Source organism: Arachis duranensis, chromosome 4 (assembly GCF_000817695.3).
Source record: "Arachis duranensis cultivar V14167 chromosome 4, aradu.V14167.gnm2.J7QH, whole genome shotgun sequence".
NCBI classification, from domain to species: domain Eukaryota; kingdom Viridiplantae; phylum Streptophyta; class Magnoliopsida; order Fabales; family Fabaceae; genus Arachis; species Arachis duranensis.
The window spans coordinates 19,637,548-19,652,638 of NC_029775.3; the positions used below are offsets into that span (position 1 = coordinate 19,637,548).

The following is a 15,091-nucleotide window of genomic DNA, read 5'->3' on the forward strand; positions in this document are numbered from 1 at the left end:
CAAAATTCTTTGTTGATAAGGGGATGGCATATCCAATATGGGTGTTAAATTTAACATTTACATTTGCCAAATTTCCATGAATAATTCCAATTATTTGATCTGTGGGATCAATAATTCTTTTATCACAAATTGCTAAACTTATTGGTGAATTAATTCCTTTCATATATGTTGATTTTACTAAAACTTGGATAGTACTAATATGAATCCATCCAATCTTAGATCTTCTTTGTTGATCTTTAATTTTCTTTATTTGTTCGTTTATTTGTTCTTCATCTATTAGAGCTATTTCAAGTTCTCCATTAGCAGATTCTATTTTTACAGGTGCTTCAAACTGCATTTTTCCATAATATATTATGTTCTTTCTATTAAAAATTTCTTTTAAAAAGCTTTGTTTAAAATTCTCATTTGCTTTGAGATCTAATTCTGATTTTAGAATAGCTTGTTTTTCATTATTAAGTAAAGCAGTTATTTTATAATAATCAGATTCTTCAGTTATTTCTAAATCTTCTAAATAGTTCATAATATAAAGAGATTGAGATGAAGATGTACCTTTCTGGAGATGAACTTTTATTTAATGTTATTTTACAATAGGTGTTTTTCTCCAGAGGGGAGATTTTACAATTTAACTCCAGAAGGGAGTTTTATATAATTATTTTTCTATTTGATCAGACTCCAGAATCGCCTCAGCTACTTCCTCTTTGCCCTCCTGGCCTGTGAGTACTCTAAGCTTCCTGCTTTCTGATTTCTGATGCTCTTTCAAATGACTTAGCAATCTATTTATAATGGTTGGGTTTGATGGACAAATCCCATCCTTACCCTTCTTGTGACGTCATTGCATGCGTCACTGAGCACTTAGTTTGCACCAACTACATTATTGGTGCTTCTGTGACGTAAGCTCTTACGTCATTCAACAATAATGTTGATGGATGACTCAGATGTCTCATCCTCTTCTTTTTCCACATGGGTGGGGTCTTCAGCATTGTTGCTTTCTTCAGATATTTCTGAGGTGCATAGCTGGCACCTATGGTCCTCTTTGTCTTTTAGTAAATGGCATAGATTCCTTCTTATCCCGTCAGGAAGTTTTTCCAGTAATCCAGAGAAGTTGTAAAATGCTGATTCAAAATCCACTAGGAGTCTCATTTCTCTTGATTCAATTTGGTTTCTTTTACTAGAAACAATTAGAGTGTTTCTGCTTTTGTAGTTTATTCTTGTCCTGGATTCTTTGTTTATTTTTTGGGCTCTTTCGAAGACTCTTGCCAATGTGCTAGCCAATCTACCTTCGTCACTGTAAATTGATAGATCTTGAAAACTACTTGAAATGCTGGGATTAAACATTCTCCTTCTTCATTGAAGATTGGCTGACTACTTGTGAATTTTAGGGATATATCCCTTGGTTCTCTTGTATCAATCATATTTTTAAATTTTTTCACTGCATCTATAAAACCTGCAGGAAATTCTTTAATGATATTTAAATTGTCAAAAATTAGGATTGTATCAATTAATCCGTATTGGAAAAACTGATATGTATCAGAGGGTGAGGCCTCTGGGAAGATTACCAGCTTTGTTAGCTGTTTTTTGTTAATGGGATAATATCCCAATGTTGCTCTTTTGTCTAGAGTCCAGTTTAGGATCAGATTTAAGGTTTCTCTACAGTTTGATCTGCAGACCCTTTTCTTGTCATTTATTTCAGCTCTTGTAGGAATATTTTTCATTAGTCCAGTTCTTTGGGTTTTTTCATTAGTCCAGTCCTTTGGGCTTGGGCTGTTCTTTGGATTTGGACTGGAGCTTTTTCTGCTCTTTTTAAAATCTGCTCTGGATGGAGCACTTCATATTCTCTGAGGGATTCTTTTGCTTCTTCTATTGTTAAGAATCCTCCCTTGTGAATAGTTCTGGGTTGATGAGTAAATGGGGCTGCTTTGGCCCAATCGTCATAGACTCCTTTCATTGGGCCATTGTAGATGACATAATATTTTTTGTCCTGAGTTGATTTTTTAACTATTTCTGCCAGAGTTTTATTTTCAGGGATTTTTTCAGAAAAAATTAGTTTTGATTGTGGGTTTTGCGGATGGTTGTCCACCACGCTTAGCTGGCTGAACTCTGATGGTGTTGTCAACATTGGTATTGGAGTGGGTAATGTTGCTTGTTGGGTTACTTTCATGGCTTCCATGGCCTTCTTGATGGATTTAATTTGAGCTCTTAGCTGCTGACAGTGATTGCACTTTTCAAGCTCTTGTTCAAGCTTCTGGATTTCTTGATTCATTGTGTTGGCAATGAACTCCATTCTCTTGTCAATGTATCTGCAATAATGTTTTTATTTCCTTTAATGTACTCGATTTTTATCGGATATTGTAATAAAAACATTTGCCATCTTACCAGACGACCCTGATTATAATCAGATTGTAAATTATATCTAATAAAACCTGTTAAATAACTTGAGTCTGTTCGTAATGTAAATTCCTTTGGAAGTAGATCAATCCTCCATTTCTTAATAGTTTTTATTGCTGCTAGAGTTTCTTTTTCATGGGTAGTATACCTCTGTTCTGTTGGTGTAAATGTTCCAGAAATATATCTGCATAGTAGTTCCTTTGAGGAATGTTTAGAATCTAGTGATTCTTTTTCTTTGTTCAAGCTTTTTTCAGCTTTTTTAGCTTTTAGACAGCCTGACCAGGTCTTGTCTGAAGCATCTGTTTCTACTATTAAATAGTCATCTTCTTCTGGAATATAAAGTTCTGGAAGATTTTTACAAAGTTCTTTAATTTTTTGAATCTGCAGGCTATCCTTTTCTTCCCATTTCCAAGTCTTTTTTATACTTATTTTTGAAAATAAGTTTTTAGTATAATCTGTTATATTCTTTAAAAATCCTTGATCAGAAATATAATTTATGCATCCTAAAAATCTTTGTAATTGCTTTCTGTCTTCCATTTTATCAGGAAATAAATCTACTTTTCTAATACATTTGGTTGAAGTTTTAACTTCCCTTCAGTAGATAGAATTAATCCCAGAAATTCTATTTCTTGTTTTGCTAGCTTAGCTTTCTTTTTACTAAGGACTAAACCTTTTTCCTTACATCTTTCTAAGACAATTAGTAATTTTTGAAGATGATCTTCTTTATCTTGTTTTGTAAAGATTAATATATCATCAATGTAAACTAGAACAAAATCATTTAAATCTTTTAGATTTTCTTCCATAAATCTCTGATAAATACCTGGAGCTTGTTTTAGTCCAAATGGTAAGACATTCCATTCGTAGAGTAATACTCCTGTTGAATCCTTTGTTGGACAAGTAAAGGCAGTTAATTTCTTTGTTTCTTCGTCTAAACGAAGTTGCCAATATCCTGATTTTGCATCGAGTGATGAAAACCAAGTTGCTCCTTTGATTTTTTCTAGAATGGAATCCTTTCTTGGGAGCTTATGAGCATCACCTATAGTTGCTTCATTCATTTTTTTGTAATTAATAACCATTCTTCGTTTTCCTCTTTTAATTTCGTTATTGTTTTCAACATAGAAGGCTGGGGCCGCATGAGGGCTTTTACTTAGTCTTATAATTCCTTTATCCAAAAGATCCTTACATTCAGATGAAAATTCTTCCTTATCTCTAGCTGAATAAGGAATTCTATTTGGAACATTTATTTCCCTTGTAGGAACTTTTAGTTTAATGCTTATTAATTCTTTGTTTGTATTTTTAATATCTAGAGATTTTCAGCACAAACTTCATTTAAAAGTTCTTCTATTTTGATTTCAAGGTCATTTTTAGGACTTTTTATCTGGAAATATAAGTTCAAATAACATTCTTCTAAAATTGAAAATATTTTGAATTTTAAAATTTCGTTTATAGTAGTAGTTGGGATTTTTATTAATTTTGCCTTTTGATTTAGGGAGGAATCATATGGGGCTTTTAGAACTATATATGTTAATTCTTGGATAAAAGGGTGATATAACTTTAGGAAATTATTTCCTATAATAAGATCTATTCCAGATTCTAATTTATATATAGATGGAACAATGAATCTGTAATTTTGAATGAAGACTTCAACCATTTCTGCTTTTAAATTAATTTTGTGTATAGATTTATCGGCTATTCTAATTCTTAATGGATTTTCTAACTTTTTCCAATTAAGTCTTATATTTGAACTTGCAAAACATTTTGTTGCCCCTGTGTCTATAAAGGCATTAATAAATTTTTCTGTAATTTTTACAGTAATAAACGTAGCGCTATTACTCAGTTCCTGAGTTTGTTTCTGAGTCTGTTTCTGAGACATATTCAAAAATATATTTTAGCTCATTATCAGATTCTTCTAAAGGTTCCATAAAACAAGTTTTTGCAACTTCCAATTGTTTGGTTAGGTCTTTTTTATCCTTCTTTTTTGGACAGTCATTTGCATAATGTCCTTCTTCTTGACAATACCAACATTTACAGTTTTCTTTTTTATTTGGGCAATAGTTCTTTTGTTTTTTATTGATACTTCTTTCCCTAAAATATCTCTTTTTTCTCCAATTTGGATAATATTTTCTTTTTCTAAAATGATATTTTCTTTTTCTTTGAATATTTTTATGAGGATGGTATTTTCGAATATTTTTATTAGAACCATATTTTTGAGGAATTTCCTCATTATCTTGGCAACAAATTCTAATTATATTATTAAATCTTTTCTGAGTAGCTTCTTGCATACAGCGATCTTTTATTTCCTCTCTTATAGCAAAAGTTGCTCCACCGAAATTATTTTCAATTGTTTTATTATTTATTTCTCTTATAAATCTTCCCATAATAATTTCATTAGCAGGATATGGAAGCTTTGTGATATACATGCTAAGATAATGATTTTTATCTTCTTCTTTTAATTTATAATAATATATTCTATATTCACAGATATAGGATTCTATATAGCAAAGATCGAATATCTGAATATTGGCCAAATGATTTTTTGCTTCTAAATACTCTTTTTCAGAAATTTCTTTTCCATGATCTATGACATTTTTTCCAAAGAATTCTTTGTATAGAACTCTCATTATGTGTGCTATTTTATCATAAGCTGTTGTTTTTTCCGCTAAATCTTCTATTATTTTATTATCTACTGATAACATATAATTTCTTATAGTTCCTTTTGTGTGGAATCCTATGAAATTCCAGATATCCATTTCAGATAATTCATTTAATTTTGGGTTTGTATAAGCTTCTAATAGAAAAGAGTTCATCCAATCTTCGAAAATTTCTTTTTCATTCTTTTTGCAATCTAGATCAAGCATTTTTTCTCCTTCTAGTTCTTGGATTTTAGGAACGTATTTAGATGGTATTTTAGTATATTTCGAATTTTTGCTTATAAAACCTTTTTTGAAGGCATAATTTTCAAAACCTGTTTCCCATTTAAATTGGGCTTGATTATTATTCCCAGATGTTCCAGCCTCATCTTTTACTTGTACTGGATGTACTGGTTCTTCATCACTTGAATAGTCTAAAACATATTCTTCTCTTTCAGAAAATTCTGGTTCTTCTTTAATCTGAAAACCTTGTTCCATAAAATTGTCTTCTTGAGCCATTTTTAATTGTTTAAAAAGCATTGTAACTTCTTCTAATTTTTCATCAATATTCATAGTTTTAGAGGTGGTCTAATTTTTAGATTTGTTGTGTTGATTTTATTTTGGACTTCTTCTCTCTTAGGAATTTCTTTTTGGAAATGTTTATCAAGAATTTTTTCAATTTTATTTATTATATTAGGTTCTTCTTTTTCTTTATTTTTCTGAAATTTTTGAGAAACTAAAATTTCTTCAAGCATATCTATTATAGAATTTAATTGTGGATTAAAAGTATGATGGAGATGGGGATAATTTTCTCCATGATAACATTTTTTAGAAACTCCATGTGAAATGTAAGTTTTTTCGGGTTTTTGAAGTCCTTCAATAAAACTTATAGTAAAATAAAGATTTTGAGAAAAATCATTTTGTATTGATTTTAAGAATTCAGTGTCATTACAATTGACATTGGTTAAAATCATTAATTTTTGATCTATTAATTTTGATAGATTAATTATTTCTTCTCTTAAATCTTCTAATTTACTTTTTTCCATAAAGTGACGCTTTTCTTTGTTACGCTTTTAAAAGTGTGGCTAAAACAAAAATCTTTAAAATCTGTATGGATTTTGTCCTTTTGTGATCTGTACCTTATAATTCTCCTTAATTAACTATGCATGCTTTAGATGTACATTTTGATTAAATTAAACAAAATAGAGATAAAGATAAGATAAATAATGAAGTGAGTAAACATGAAGATAACATCGGTATTGGGTATAGAAACCAGGTTCAATTTTTTGGAAATAGAGGGCATGTGTGTGCTATGTTTGGATATGAATTTATAGGGAATTAGATATATATATGAGACAGTTTTTTGTCGGTGTGATATGAAAAAATTCGAATGGTGCGTGTTCTTTGGTTTTATATTTTTTTAAAAACAAATTGCACGGTCCGAATTGTTTGGTAATGGAGGTAGAATTTTGAGTAGTAGAATTCGGATCCAACGAATTCGTAACTAAGGAATGCGAATGTAAATTGTACGGTTCGAGTTCGTAGCTGAGAGTTTGAATTGGAGAACATTGAATTCGGACCCTCCTTTTGTGGAACAGTTAAGACGAACTTGGATGGTCCGAATTCAATCTTTTTTTTTTGTTCAAGTTAACCTAGTCGTAGGGTTCGAGTTCCTTAAAGATGGTGATATAAAAGTGTGAAGTGAACTGGTGGGAGCTTAGTTGCGTCTTCTTCCTTCTTGAATGGCTGCTTCTTCTGTTTCCTCTAGTTAGTTTTTTCAGTTTTGATTTTGATAATGTAGTATCTAAGGCTAAAGTTATGCTTCTTTTGTGGTGAGTGAAAAAAATGAGTGACAGAATATTACTAAAAATATTCTATTTTGGTCAGATTTTGTTACAAACGACTGAAGGAGTAAAATTTATTTGTGAAAACCTACTAGATATTGTTATTCCTTTTATTATCTCTTTTGAAGAGCTCAAAGGTGTAATCTGTGAAAAAATTGATTCTGAGAGGGAAAGAAAGATATCATGTATTCTATACATATATCCCATACCGGTGTTTGGTGGATTCGTCTAGTATCAAACTAAATATGTGACGGACGAAGCGAGCATGCAGGAGATGTTTTCAATGTATATTGAAAACCGGTCTCAGATCTCGTTCATCGAGTTGTATGTTGAGTTTGAACCATCTGAGGCTGACCGAAATATTCTACGGGAAGATTATAATAGTGACAGTGAAGAAGAGTTCGAAAGCAACTATAAATTTGTTGTTCCAGATGGTGATTAAGATCAAGGTGACAGAACCATAGACCCAGATGTGACAGAAGTGGCAAATGCACTCGCAAACGAAGTGCCGTTTGAGGAGCCATCATTCATGTGAGTTTTAGACTTGGAAGCCATGCATGTTTCAGAATTTCCGGAATATATGGCTGCAGGTACGCAATTGTAGTAGAAGTGTTTTTTTAGTTAGACATTGATTGAGTTATGAATAATTTACTTTTTATTTAGCATTATTTAATCATACGTTGAATGTCGTAATTGTCAGATCCAACCGGTCCTCGACCTGTTCAGGTGGATTTTTTTTTACTTTTATATGCTACAAGTATTTATTAGAAAATAATATTTAAGTTGTCTATAATATGGTTGTAGCAAATTGCATGAGTTTGTAATTATTATCTGCACAGGTTCGATCCGTTGTACGGTTCAAATGCCATGTACCGGACAGGACCGGTGCAGTTCGTTTGGTTTGCCGGTCGAACTGGCCGATTCGATCTGATTTTTACATTTGCTGCTGATGTGCTTATTTTGTTTAGTGTGACATCATAACATGTTGAAGGTTTGGATTTATAGCATACTGGATGCAGTGAAATTTGATTTACCTTTGGAATCGGTTTTGAAATATCTGCGTATTAATGAAATTTTTCCTATGGTGGTTGTCCCAGCAGAAATTCCTATCGTTGCAGATGGTGAATTTGCTGTCGGGATGGAGTTCAGTTCCAGAGAAGCTGTTATTAAGGCGATAAAGGAGTATACCATACGACGAAGCGTAGACTACCGAGTATATGAGTCTGAGCCGTTGACATTTTATGCCAAGTGTACACAGTATGGGTCATGGTGTGATTGGCTTATTAGGGTTAGTTTGATCAGCAGGAGGTACTGTTGGGTTATAAGGAGGTATAATGGTAGTCACACCTGTACCACAGCCACCATTTCACAGGATCATTCGAAGCTGGACTCTATCACAATTGCAGAAGCAATAAAGCCACTGGTTGAGGCTGACCCCTCCTTAAAGGTAAAATCGGTTATAGCAGAAGTGCAATCAAAGTTCAACTACACCGTCAGTTACCGAAAAGCATGGTTGGCTAAACAAAGGGCAGTAGAAAAAATATTTGGAAGTTGGGAAGCATCGTATGAAGCGTTGCCTATATGGTTTGAGGCCATGTGTCACAAGGAGCCATCAACTGTTGTCCATTTTGAGACTATGCCTGCATATCAAGGCGATGACTTGGTGGGTGATATTCGGGTACTGCATCGTGTATTTTGGAGTTATTACCCTTGTATTAGGGCATTCAGACATTGTAAGCCAATTGTCCAGGTGGATGGGACTCACTTGTACGGAAAGTATAAGGGTTGTCGGCTTGTGGCAGTTTCACAGGATGGCAACAACAATATCGTCCCAATTGCGTTTGCTATTGTGGAGGGAGAGACTTATGATGCATGGCATTTTTTCCTTAGTAACCTGCGTCAACATGTTGTAACTCGAGATGGTGTGGGTCTAATATCCGACAGGCACGAGTCCATCAATGCAGCTGTGGAACGCAGTAACGGAGCTTGGTCACCTCCTAGAGTTTTTCATATGTTTTGCATCAGGCATATAGAGTCAAATTTTCTGAGAAAGTTCAAGGCACCGTACCTCCAAAAATTTGTTGTCAACATCGGTAAACATTTACTAAATTTAAGCAAATTATTAATAGATTTTCATTAAATAAATCTATTGACCTCCATTACTTTGCTTTCTATATGCTGTGATCTACCAGGATATTCGAGGACGGTGGGGGAGTACAAAGTGCGTTACCAGTGGTTACGGGACCGGGGCGAGGCGTACACAAACTGGTTAAATCGAATTCCTCGCGAACAGTACGCATTAGCCTTTGATGGCGAGTACCGATGGGGTCACATGACGACGAATCTAGTGGAGTGCATCAACTCAGTTTTGAAGGGTGCACGCAATCTTTCCATTACTGCTCTTGTGAAGGCAACATTCTACAGGCTAAATGAGTTGTTCACCTGTAAAAGAGCGGAGGCGGAAGCCCGGATCAATGCTGGCCATGTGTTTTCTGATATAGTGACCTCGAAGTTGCATGCAAACCAACTTGCATCAGGAAACATCCAGGTTAGTTGCTTTGACCGCCAGAATCAGGTCTTTGAGGTTCGTGAGATGCCAAGCGGACTAGAGTTTGCAGTCGATCTATGTAGCCTTCGATGTGACTGTGGTGAGTTCCAGGTGGACCGGATCCCCTGCAGACATGTCTTCGCATGTTGTGCCAACCAGCGACTGGATTGGCGACTGTATGTTCATGATGTGTATAAGATGGAACAAGTGCGGTGGGTGTACCGAGCAAGGATTAGGCCACCAGGTAATCTCACTACATGGCTTGCTTACAACGGACCTCGGTTCATACCGAATCCATACCTAAGACGGGTAACGAAAGGTCACCCCAGGATGACGCGCTTTCCGAATGAGATGGACACACAGATGTTACATCGTCCTAGGCGATGTACGCTATGTGGTGCTGAGGGACATAGTCATAGCAGATGCCGTCGGTCAGCTGGTTCAAATACCAACAGAGATGCCCCCTAAGTTCACAGTTTTAAGATGATATTGTATAATATAACCTGAATGAGCAAATTGAGGTAACATGACCTACTTACTATATGTAACCTTATAATTAATGACAATCTAGTATTATAACATATCTGTAACATTATATAATATGATGGTTAATATCTGTAGGAGCATATATGTATCATTATATAATATGATGGTTAATATCTATAGCATTATATAATATGATGGTTAATAGAAAAATATTTGTAGGAGCATATTAAGTTCATTGCAACATAAGTTACATAAACATACAATATAATCTTACCATAGTCCAATTCATTATTACATAATGTCCAACACATACAAAGTACTCTATACAAAGTCCAACACATACAAATTAGTCTAAACATTACACAAAGTAATTAGTACATAATGTCCAACAAATACATATAACTCTAAACATAAATCTACAACTACTTTCTCATTGTCCACTTTACATCCTTCACAAAGTTCTTGCATTTCTTGGCCACTTTTTTGAAGATAGAAGGGGTGAAACGATTAGCGCTCCGACGTGGCGGATCAATCCTCAGATTGTAACCTTTGACGTTGTCATCCGGACTGCATGCCTGACCTGTAAACAATTTTGAATAAACAAGCAGATGCAGCACATTACATATTCATTACCAACATAAATACTACAAATCAAGAAGGAAAACCCAATAAGAGATGCCATTTATGCAAACAAAATAAATAAGTAATCTAATATGTAAAGCAAAATAATTAACATAATACCATCGTTACGAGATTCTTCATCCTCATCGAACTCTTCAATTTCATCATTCTCATCATCGCCCTCGGCATCCGGGTCATCTACTAGATACGCATCGGTTTCTTGTTCGAGTGCGTTAGTGTCTTCCTCAATTAGCCCCATGTTAAGCTGGTTAGGATTTTGACTATTAAGAACACCGCGTCCACCCTCACTCCTACTAGAGTCGATAGATACGAACCCTCCAGAAGCAACGGATGAGGTATGGCCTGGATACCTCGTATCCAACGAATACCTGCCTGGCATGAACTCAGGCTGATGGCCATATTGTGATTGTGCTGCATCTGCAGCCATGAACCCAAGCAACTGGCTAAAAGAAGTTCCATCACCTGTTTCAAATTGTGACATACCCCAATATTGTTGCTGTACTGGTAATGACGGGGTGAACTGTGTCTGAGGTAGATACTGGGTTGAGGACTGAGGTTGTTCTTGTGGAGGCGGATTTGGAGGTGATATATGTTGCTCCTGCTCTTCATTGTCCTCATCCATATCCTAACTACCCTCATCGGTATCCTGATTACCCTCATCCATATCCTCATTGCCCGCATCCATATCATCGTTACCTTCATCATTCTCTTCACCCACAAGATTCGACAAGGCTAAGCGGTCCCTATATTTTAATCAGTACCAGTTCATGTAAGTATCCAATGGATGCTGTGAAGGCATAGGAAGCTCAGAAAGAACGTAGTGATACCTGTTTGTCCAATGCATCACCCAAATTGAATGAGTCGGTGTCGTGGCCCAGTTAAGATTCTTAGGACCAGTCAAAACCTCTCCATGCGCCTTATCCAAATTCTGCTCCTGAGTAGGTACTCCCTGAACGAAACTCCTATCGGTAGCATGCCACTCGATACATTCAAATGACACCAACGGAACTGTAGCGCTCCATACAACCGACTGCATATAGATTTCAGTAGGAATTATGTTCGGATCCACACGATCCACAGTATAGGCAACCCAGACAAACTGGAAAAATAAAGGAAACTCATGATTACAACCCACAATTCAAATAACAATAACAATGACTCATAGTTTTGTCGAATCCCATAACCCCAAAACTAATACTTCTTTAATTAAAACACACATGGCCTTCCTGAAGTTCATCAAATGCCTTCCTAAAGTGAGCTAGCTTCAGATATCTATATCGTCGGTCACCACACTCCCAGTTACGCCACCTAATACGATGTCCTCAATTAGCTCAACTAAATCTTAAATATCAAGAAACGGGTACATTGTAACATAATATTACCTGTTTGCTAGTGGAAAACTCCGGGGTTCTCTAGGAAGCGGCGATAGATATGACAATCGGATCCAAGCCCAACCGAGCAGAAGTGTTAGTGGACCATCTATTTTCTTACAGTTATAACGAGATGCCTTGCATAACGCCCTGTAAAGGTGTGCTAGGCATGTCGAACCCCAACTATACTGTCCAATATTGACAAAATTACGAAGCAATGGTAGAAATTTCCAGTGCACACCTGCCCCAGACTTATCCCCAAACAGGATCGTCCCAATCAGCAACATAATGTGACACCTCACATACCTAGTAATTAATGACAATCTAGTATTATAACATATCTGTAGCATTATATAATATGATGGTTAATACATCAATAGAAAAATATCTGTAGGAGCATATTAAGCTTTTATGAGACATTATTACATACTCCAGCTGGCTAATACATCAATAAGTTCAGCAACATAATATGACACCTCACATACCTCTGTATACTGATTTCGTCAGTCAATTCTAAATTCTCTTTTAGATTTCGCAGCCAGGTCAGTTTTATGCAGCTTGATCTACAGTCCTACTTTCGAGGTGCAACCCCAAATTGAAGCAAACACTCCGCCTCCATGGCTTCAAAATTACTCATTGTCATCCCTGTGACTGGAAGACCATCTGTGGGAAGACCAAGAATTAGAGCCACATCTTCAAGAGTCACGGCACATTCACCAATGGGAAGGTGAAACGTATGTGTGTCTGGGTACCAACGTTCGATTAGAGCATTTACCAATGCTTTTTGACACTGCACTATCCCAATCTGAGACACATGATAGAACCCAGTAATTCGTAAATGCTCCTCCGCCCTATCGTTGTACTGATCCGGAGGAACTGGGTGGTTACATGTCAACATTCTTAATTTTTACAAAAAAACATAACAAATTACTAGTCATATAATTAACAAAAACTAACTTACCATCATCAATCATTTTACTGAATCCTTATATAACTAATTCTTTTAACTTTTAAAATTAGTAAATTAATCCTTAAAATTATTCATAACTGCAAAAAAAAAATTCATTACTAATACATTTATTCTTAATGAAAACTCTCAACAATATTACAACATCTTAAATAATATCTAATATTAATTACTCATTTGTTAAACATTTTTTTCTCAATAATAAAAATATTAACAATCAGTATATGCCATCCTTCATATTCTAAAAAATATTAACATTCATATTCTAAAAACTTTAGACATTGTCATAATAAAACCTAACATGGCTTAATTAAAATAATCTTATTAATCATTCAGCATTAACACTTTCTCACAATAACAATAAAAATAACATTAACATTCAAATTTATCGATAACAGTTATAGTTAATTTTTTAAAAAAACATTTAAATATGATTAACTTACACATAATTATACTAAAAATTAATAAAAAATTAAAAAAATAAATAACATTCTCTACTGAATAACCATTCTATTTAGTTCTTTTTTTATTACAACCGAAAACTTTCCATCAATAATAATAACGTGTTCCTAATAATAATAATATTTCTAATTAAAAATATGTAAAAAAAATTAGAAAAATCTAACAAATATTGAAAAATTAGTCATAATCATTGTATTTTTATATTCTTCAACTACATTTCTAACGACAACCATAATAATTAAATTCTTAATATTAATAATTATAAATATAAAAAACTTATAAAATCTAAAAAAATTTATAAAAAACTTACATAATCAAAATCACTGAGATAATGAATAATTTAAGCTCAGATCGATTAACATCTTTAACTTTATATTTTTTGGGCATGATTGTTTCTCCTTCACCATGCAAAACCCAGCTTCACATAAAGGAAGAAGAAGGTGTGAGAGTAAACTGTGAGAGATGTGTTTTGTTTTCGGATGGTGAGAGAGGGTTAAAGGTGTTTATTTGTTTTTTAGGGGCACCGTTCAGGGATAAACAAGAGAGCGACGCGTGTTGAGTGTGGCACTAAACTCGGACCGTGCGATTGGTTTGATTGGAAATTGGGCGGTCCGTAAACTTCATGAAACTCGAAGGGTCCGAGTTGGGAACTGGCGTGAACCAAATGCAAGCTACTCGGACCGTGCGTGTTGTGATTGGAACTCGGAGGGTCCGAGTTGTTCCCCCTGACACCACCATTTTGTGAAGCACTCCCCACCCCCATATTCGAGTCCTACACCTTCGATGGTTCCATATGTAAATTAAAAAGCGGTATAAACCATATAATTAATTAACCTTTCATGAAACTACTTATTATATAAATATTTTATATTGACAATTTATACATATTAATTCGTCCATAATTTTATTTTAAAAAAAAAATTTGTTGAATAAAGTTTGAAAATTATAATAATAATGATGTTTAGATTTTTAGTATTGTGAAGTTACTTGTTGTATGCTCATTTTGTTACACATTAATACTTATAAAATATATGTAATTTGTGTCTTTTCAAAAAGGTAAGATATAAATTTGTTACTTAAGACACAAATAAAGATAGAGATGCAATTAATAAATTTTTTTCATATATCAAGGGTAAAATAAATTTTTTAAAATAATATGTATTCTATCTATTATAATTGACAAACACAATACTTTTTAACAGTATCTTTATGTATGTGTGCTTGTCTCAATATTTATGTCTTCGTCTTTTTAGTGCACATAACAAATTTAACATGAATCGTTATTTAACACATATTCTCCAATACATCTAAAGATTTTTATCAAGTTTAATTAAATTAATCTAAATTTAATAAAAATTATTCACAAAACATATATATAAATCACACATTTTTTTATAATTTTTTTGTTTATTCTTTTATTATTATTCTTTTATTACTGTTGTATTTTCTTTTTTCTTTTTTTCTTTCTTCATTTTTTGTTTCTTTTTTTATTTGAATTTTNTAAAATAAAAAAATTTATAAAAAATAAAGAGACAATGACAAAAAAAAGAAAAAGAGAATTTTAAATTATATAGAATCTATTAAAAAAATAGCATCGATATTTTTTAACTATTATACAAAAAAAATTTTAATTTTGACACATGAATTTTTTAACCGTGACAAACAAAAAGAATTGTGAGAAAATAAAACAAGAAAGAGAATATGAAGAAGAAAAAGAAAAAGAAAATGATCATGATGAAGAAGATAACGAAAAAAAA

General features: G+C 33.6%; 1 protein-coding gene across 1 annotated transcript; it reads left to right on the plus strand.

Annotated features, from left to right (window-relative positions):
- The first annotated feature begins 7,124 nt into the window (after positions 1–7,124).
- Positions 7,125–9,875, plus strand: LOC107483661 (uncharacterized). Its single transcript, XM_016104270.1, has 6 exons — positions 7,125–7,293; positions 7,426–7,449; positions 7,560–7,585; positions 7,699–7,758; positions 7,851–8,952; positions 9,052–9,875. Exons 1-6 carry the CDS (start codon positions 7,125–7,127, stop codon positions 9,873–9,875), a joined length of 2,205 nt encoding a protein of 734 aa, XP_015959756.1.
- The last annotated feature ends 5,216 nt before the right edge of the window (positions 9,876–15,091 follow it).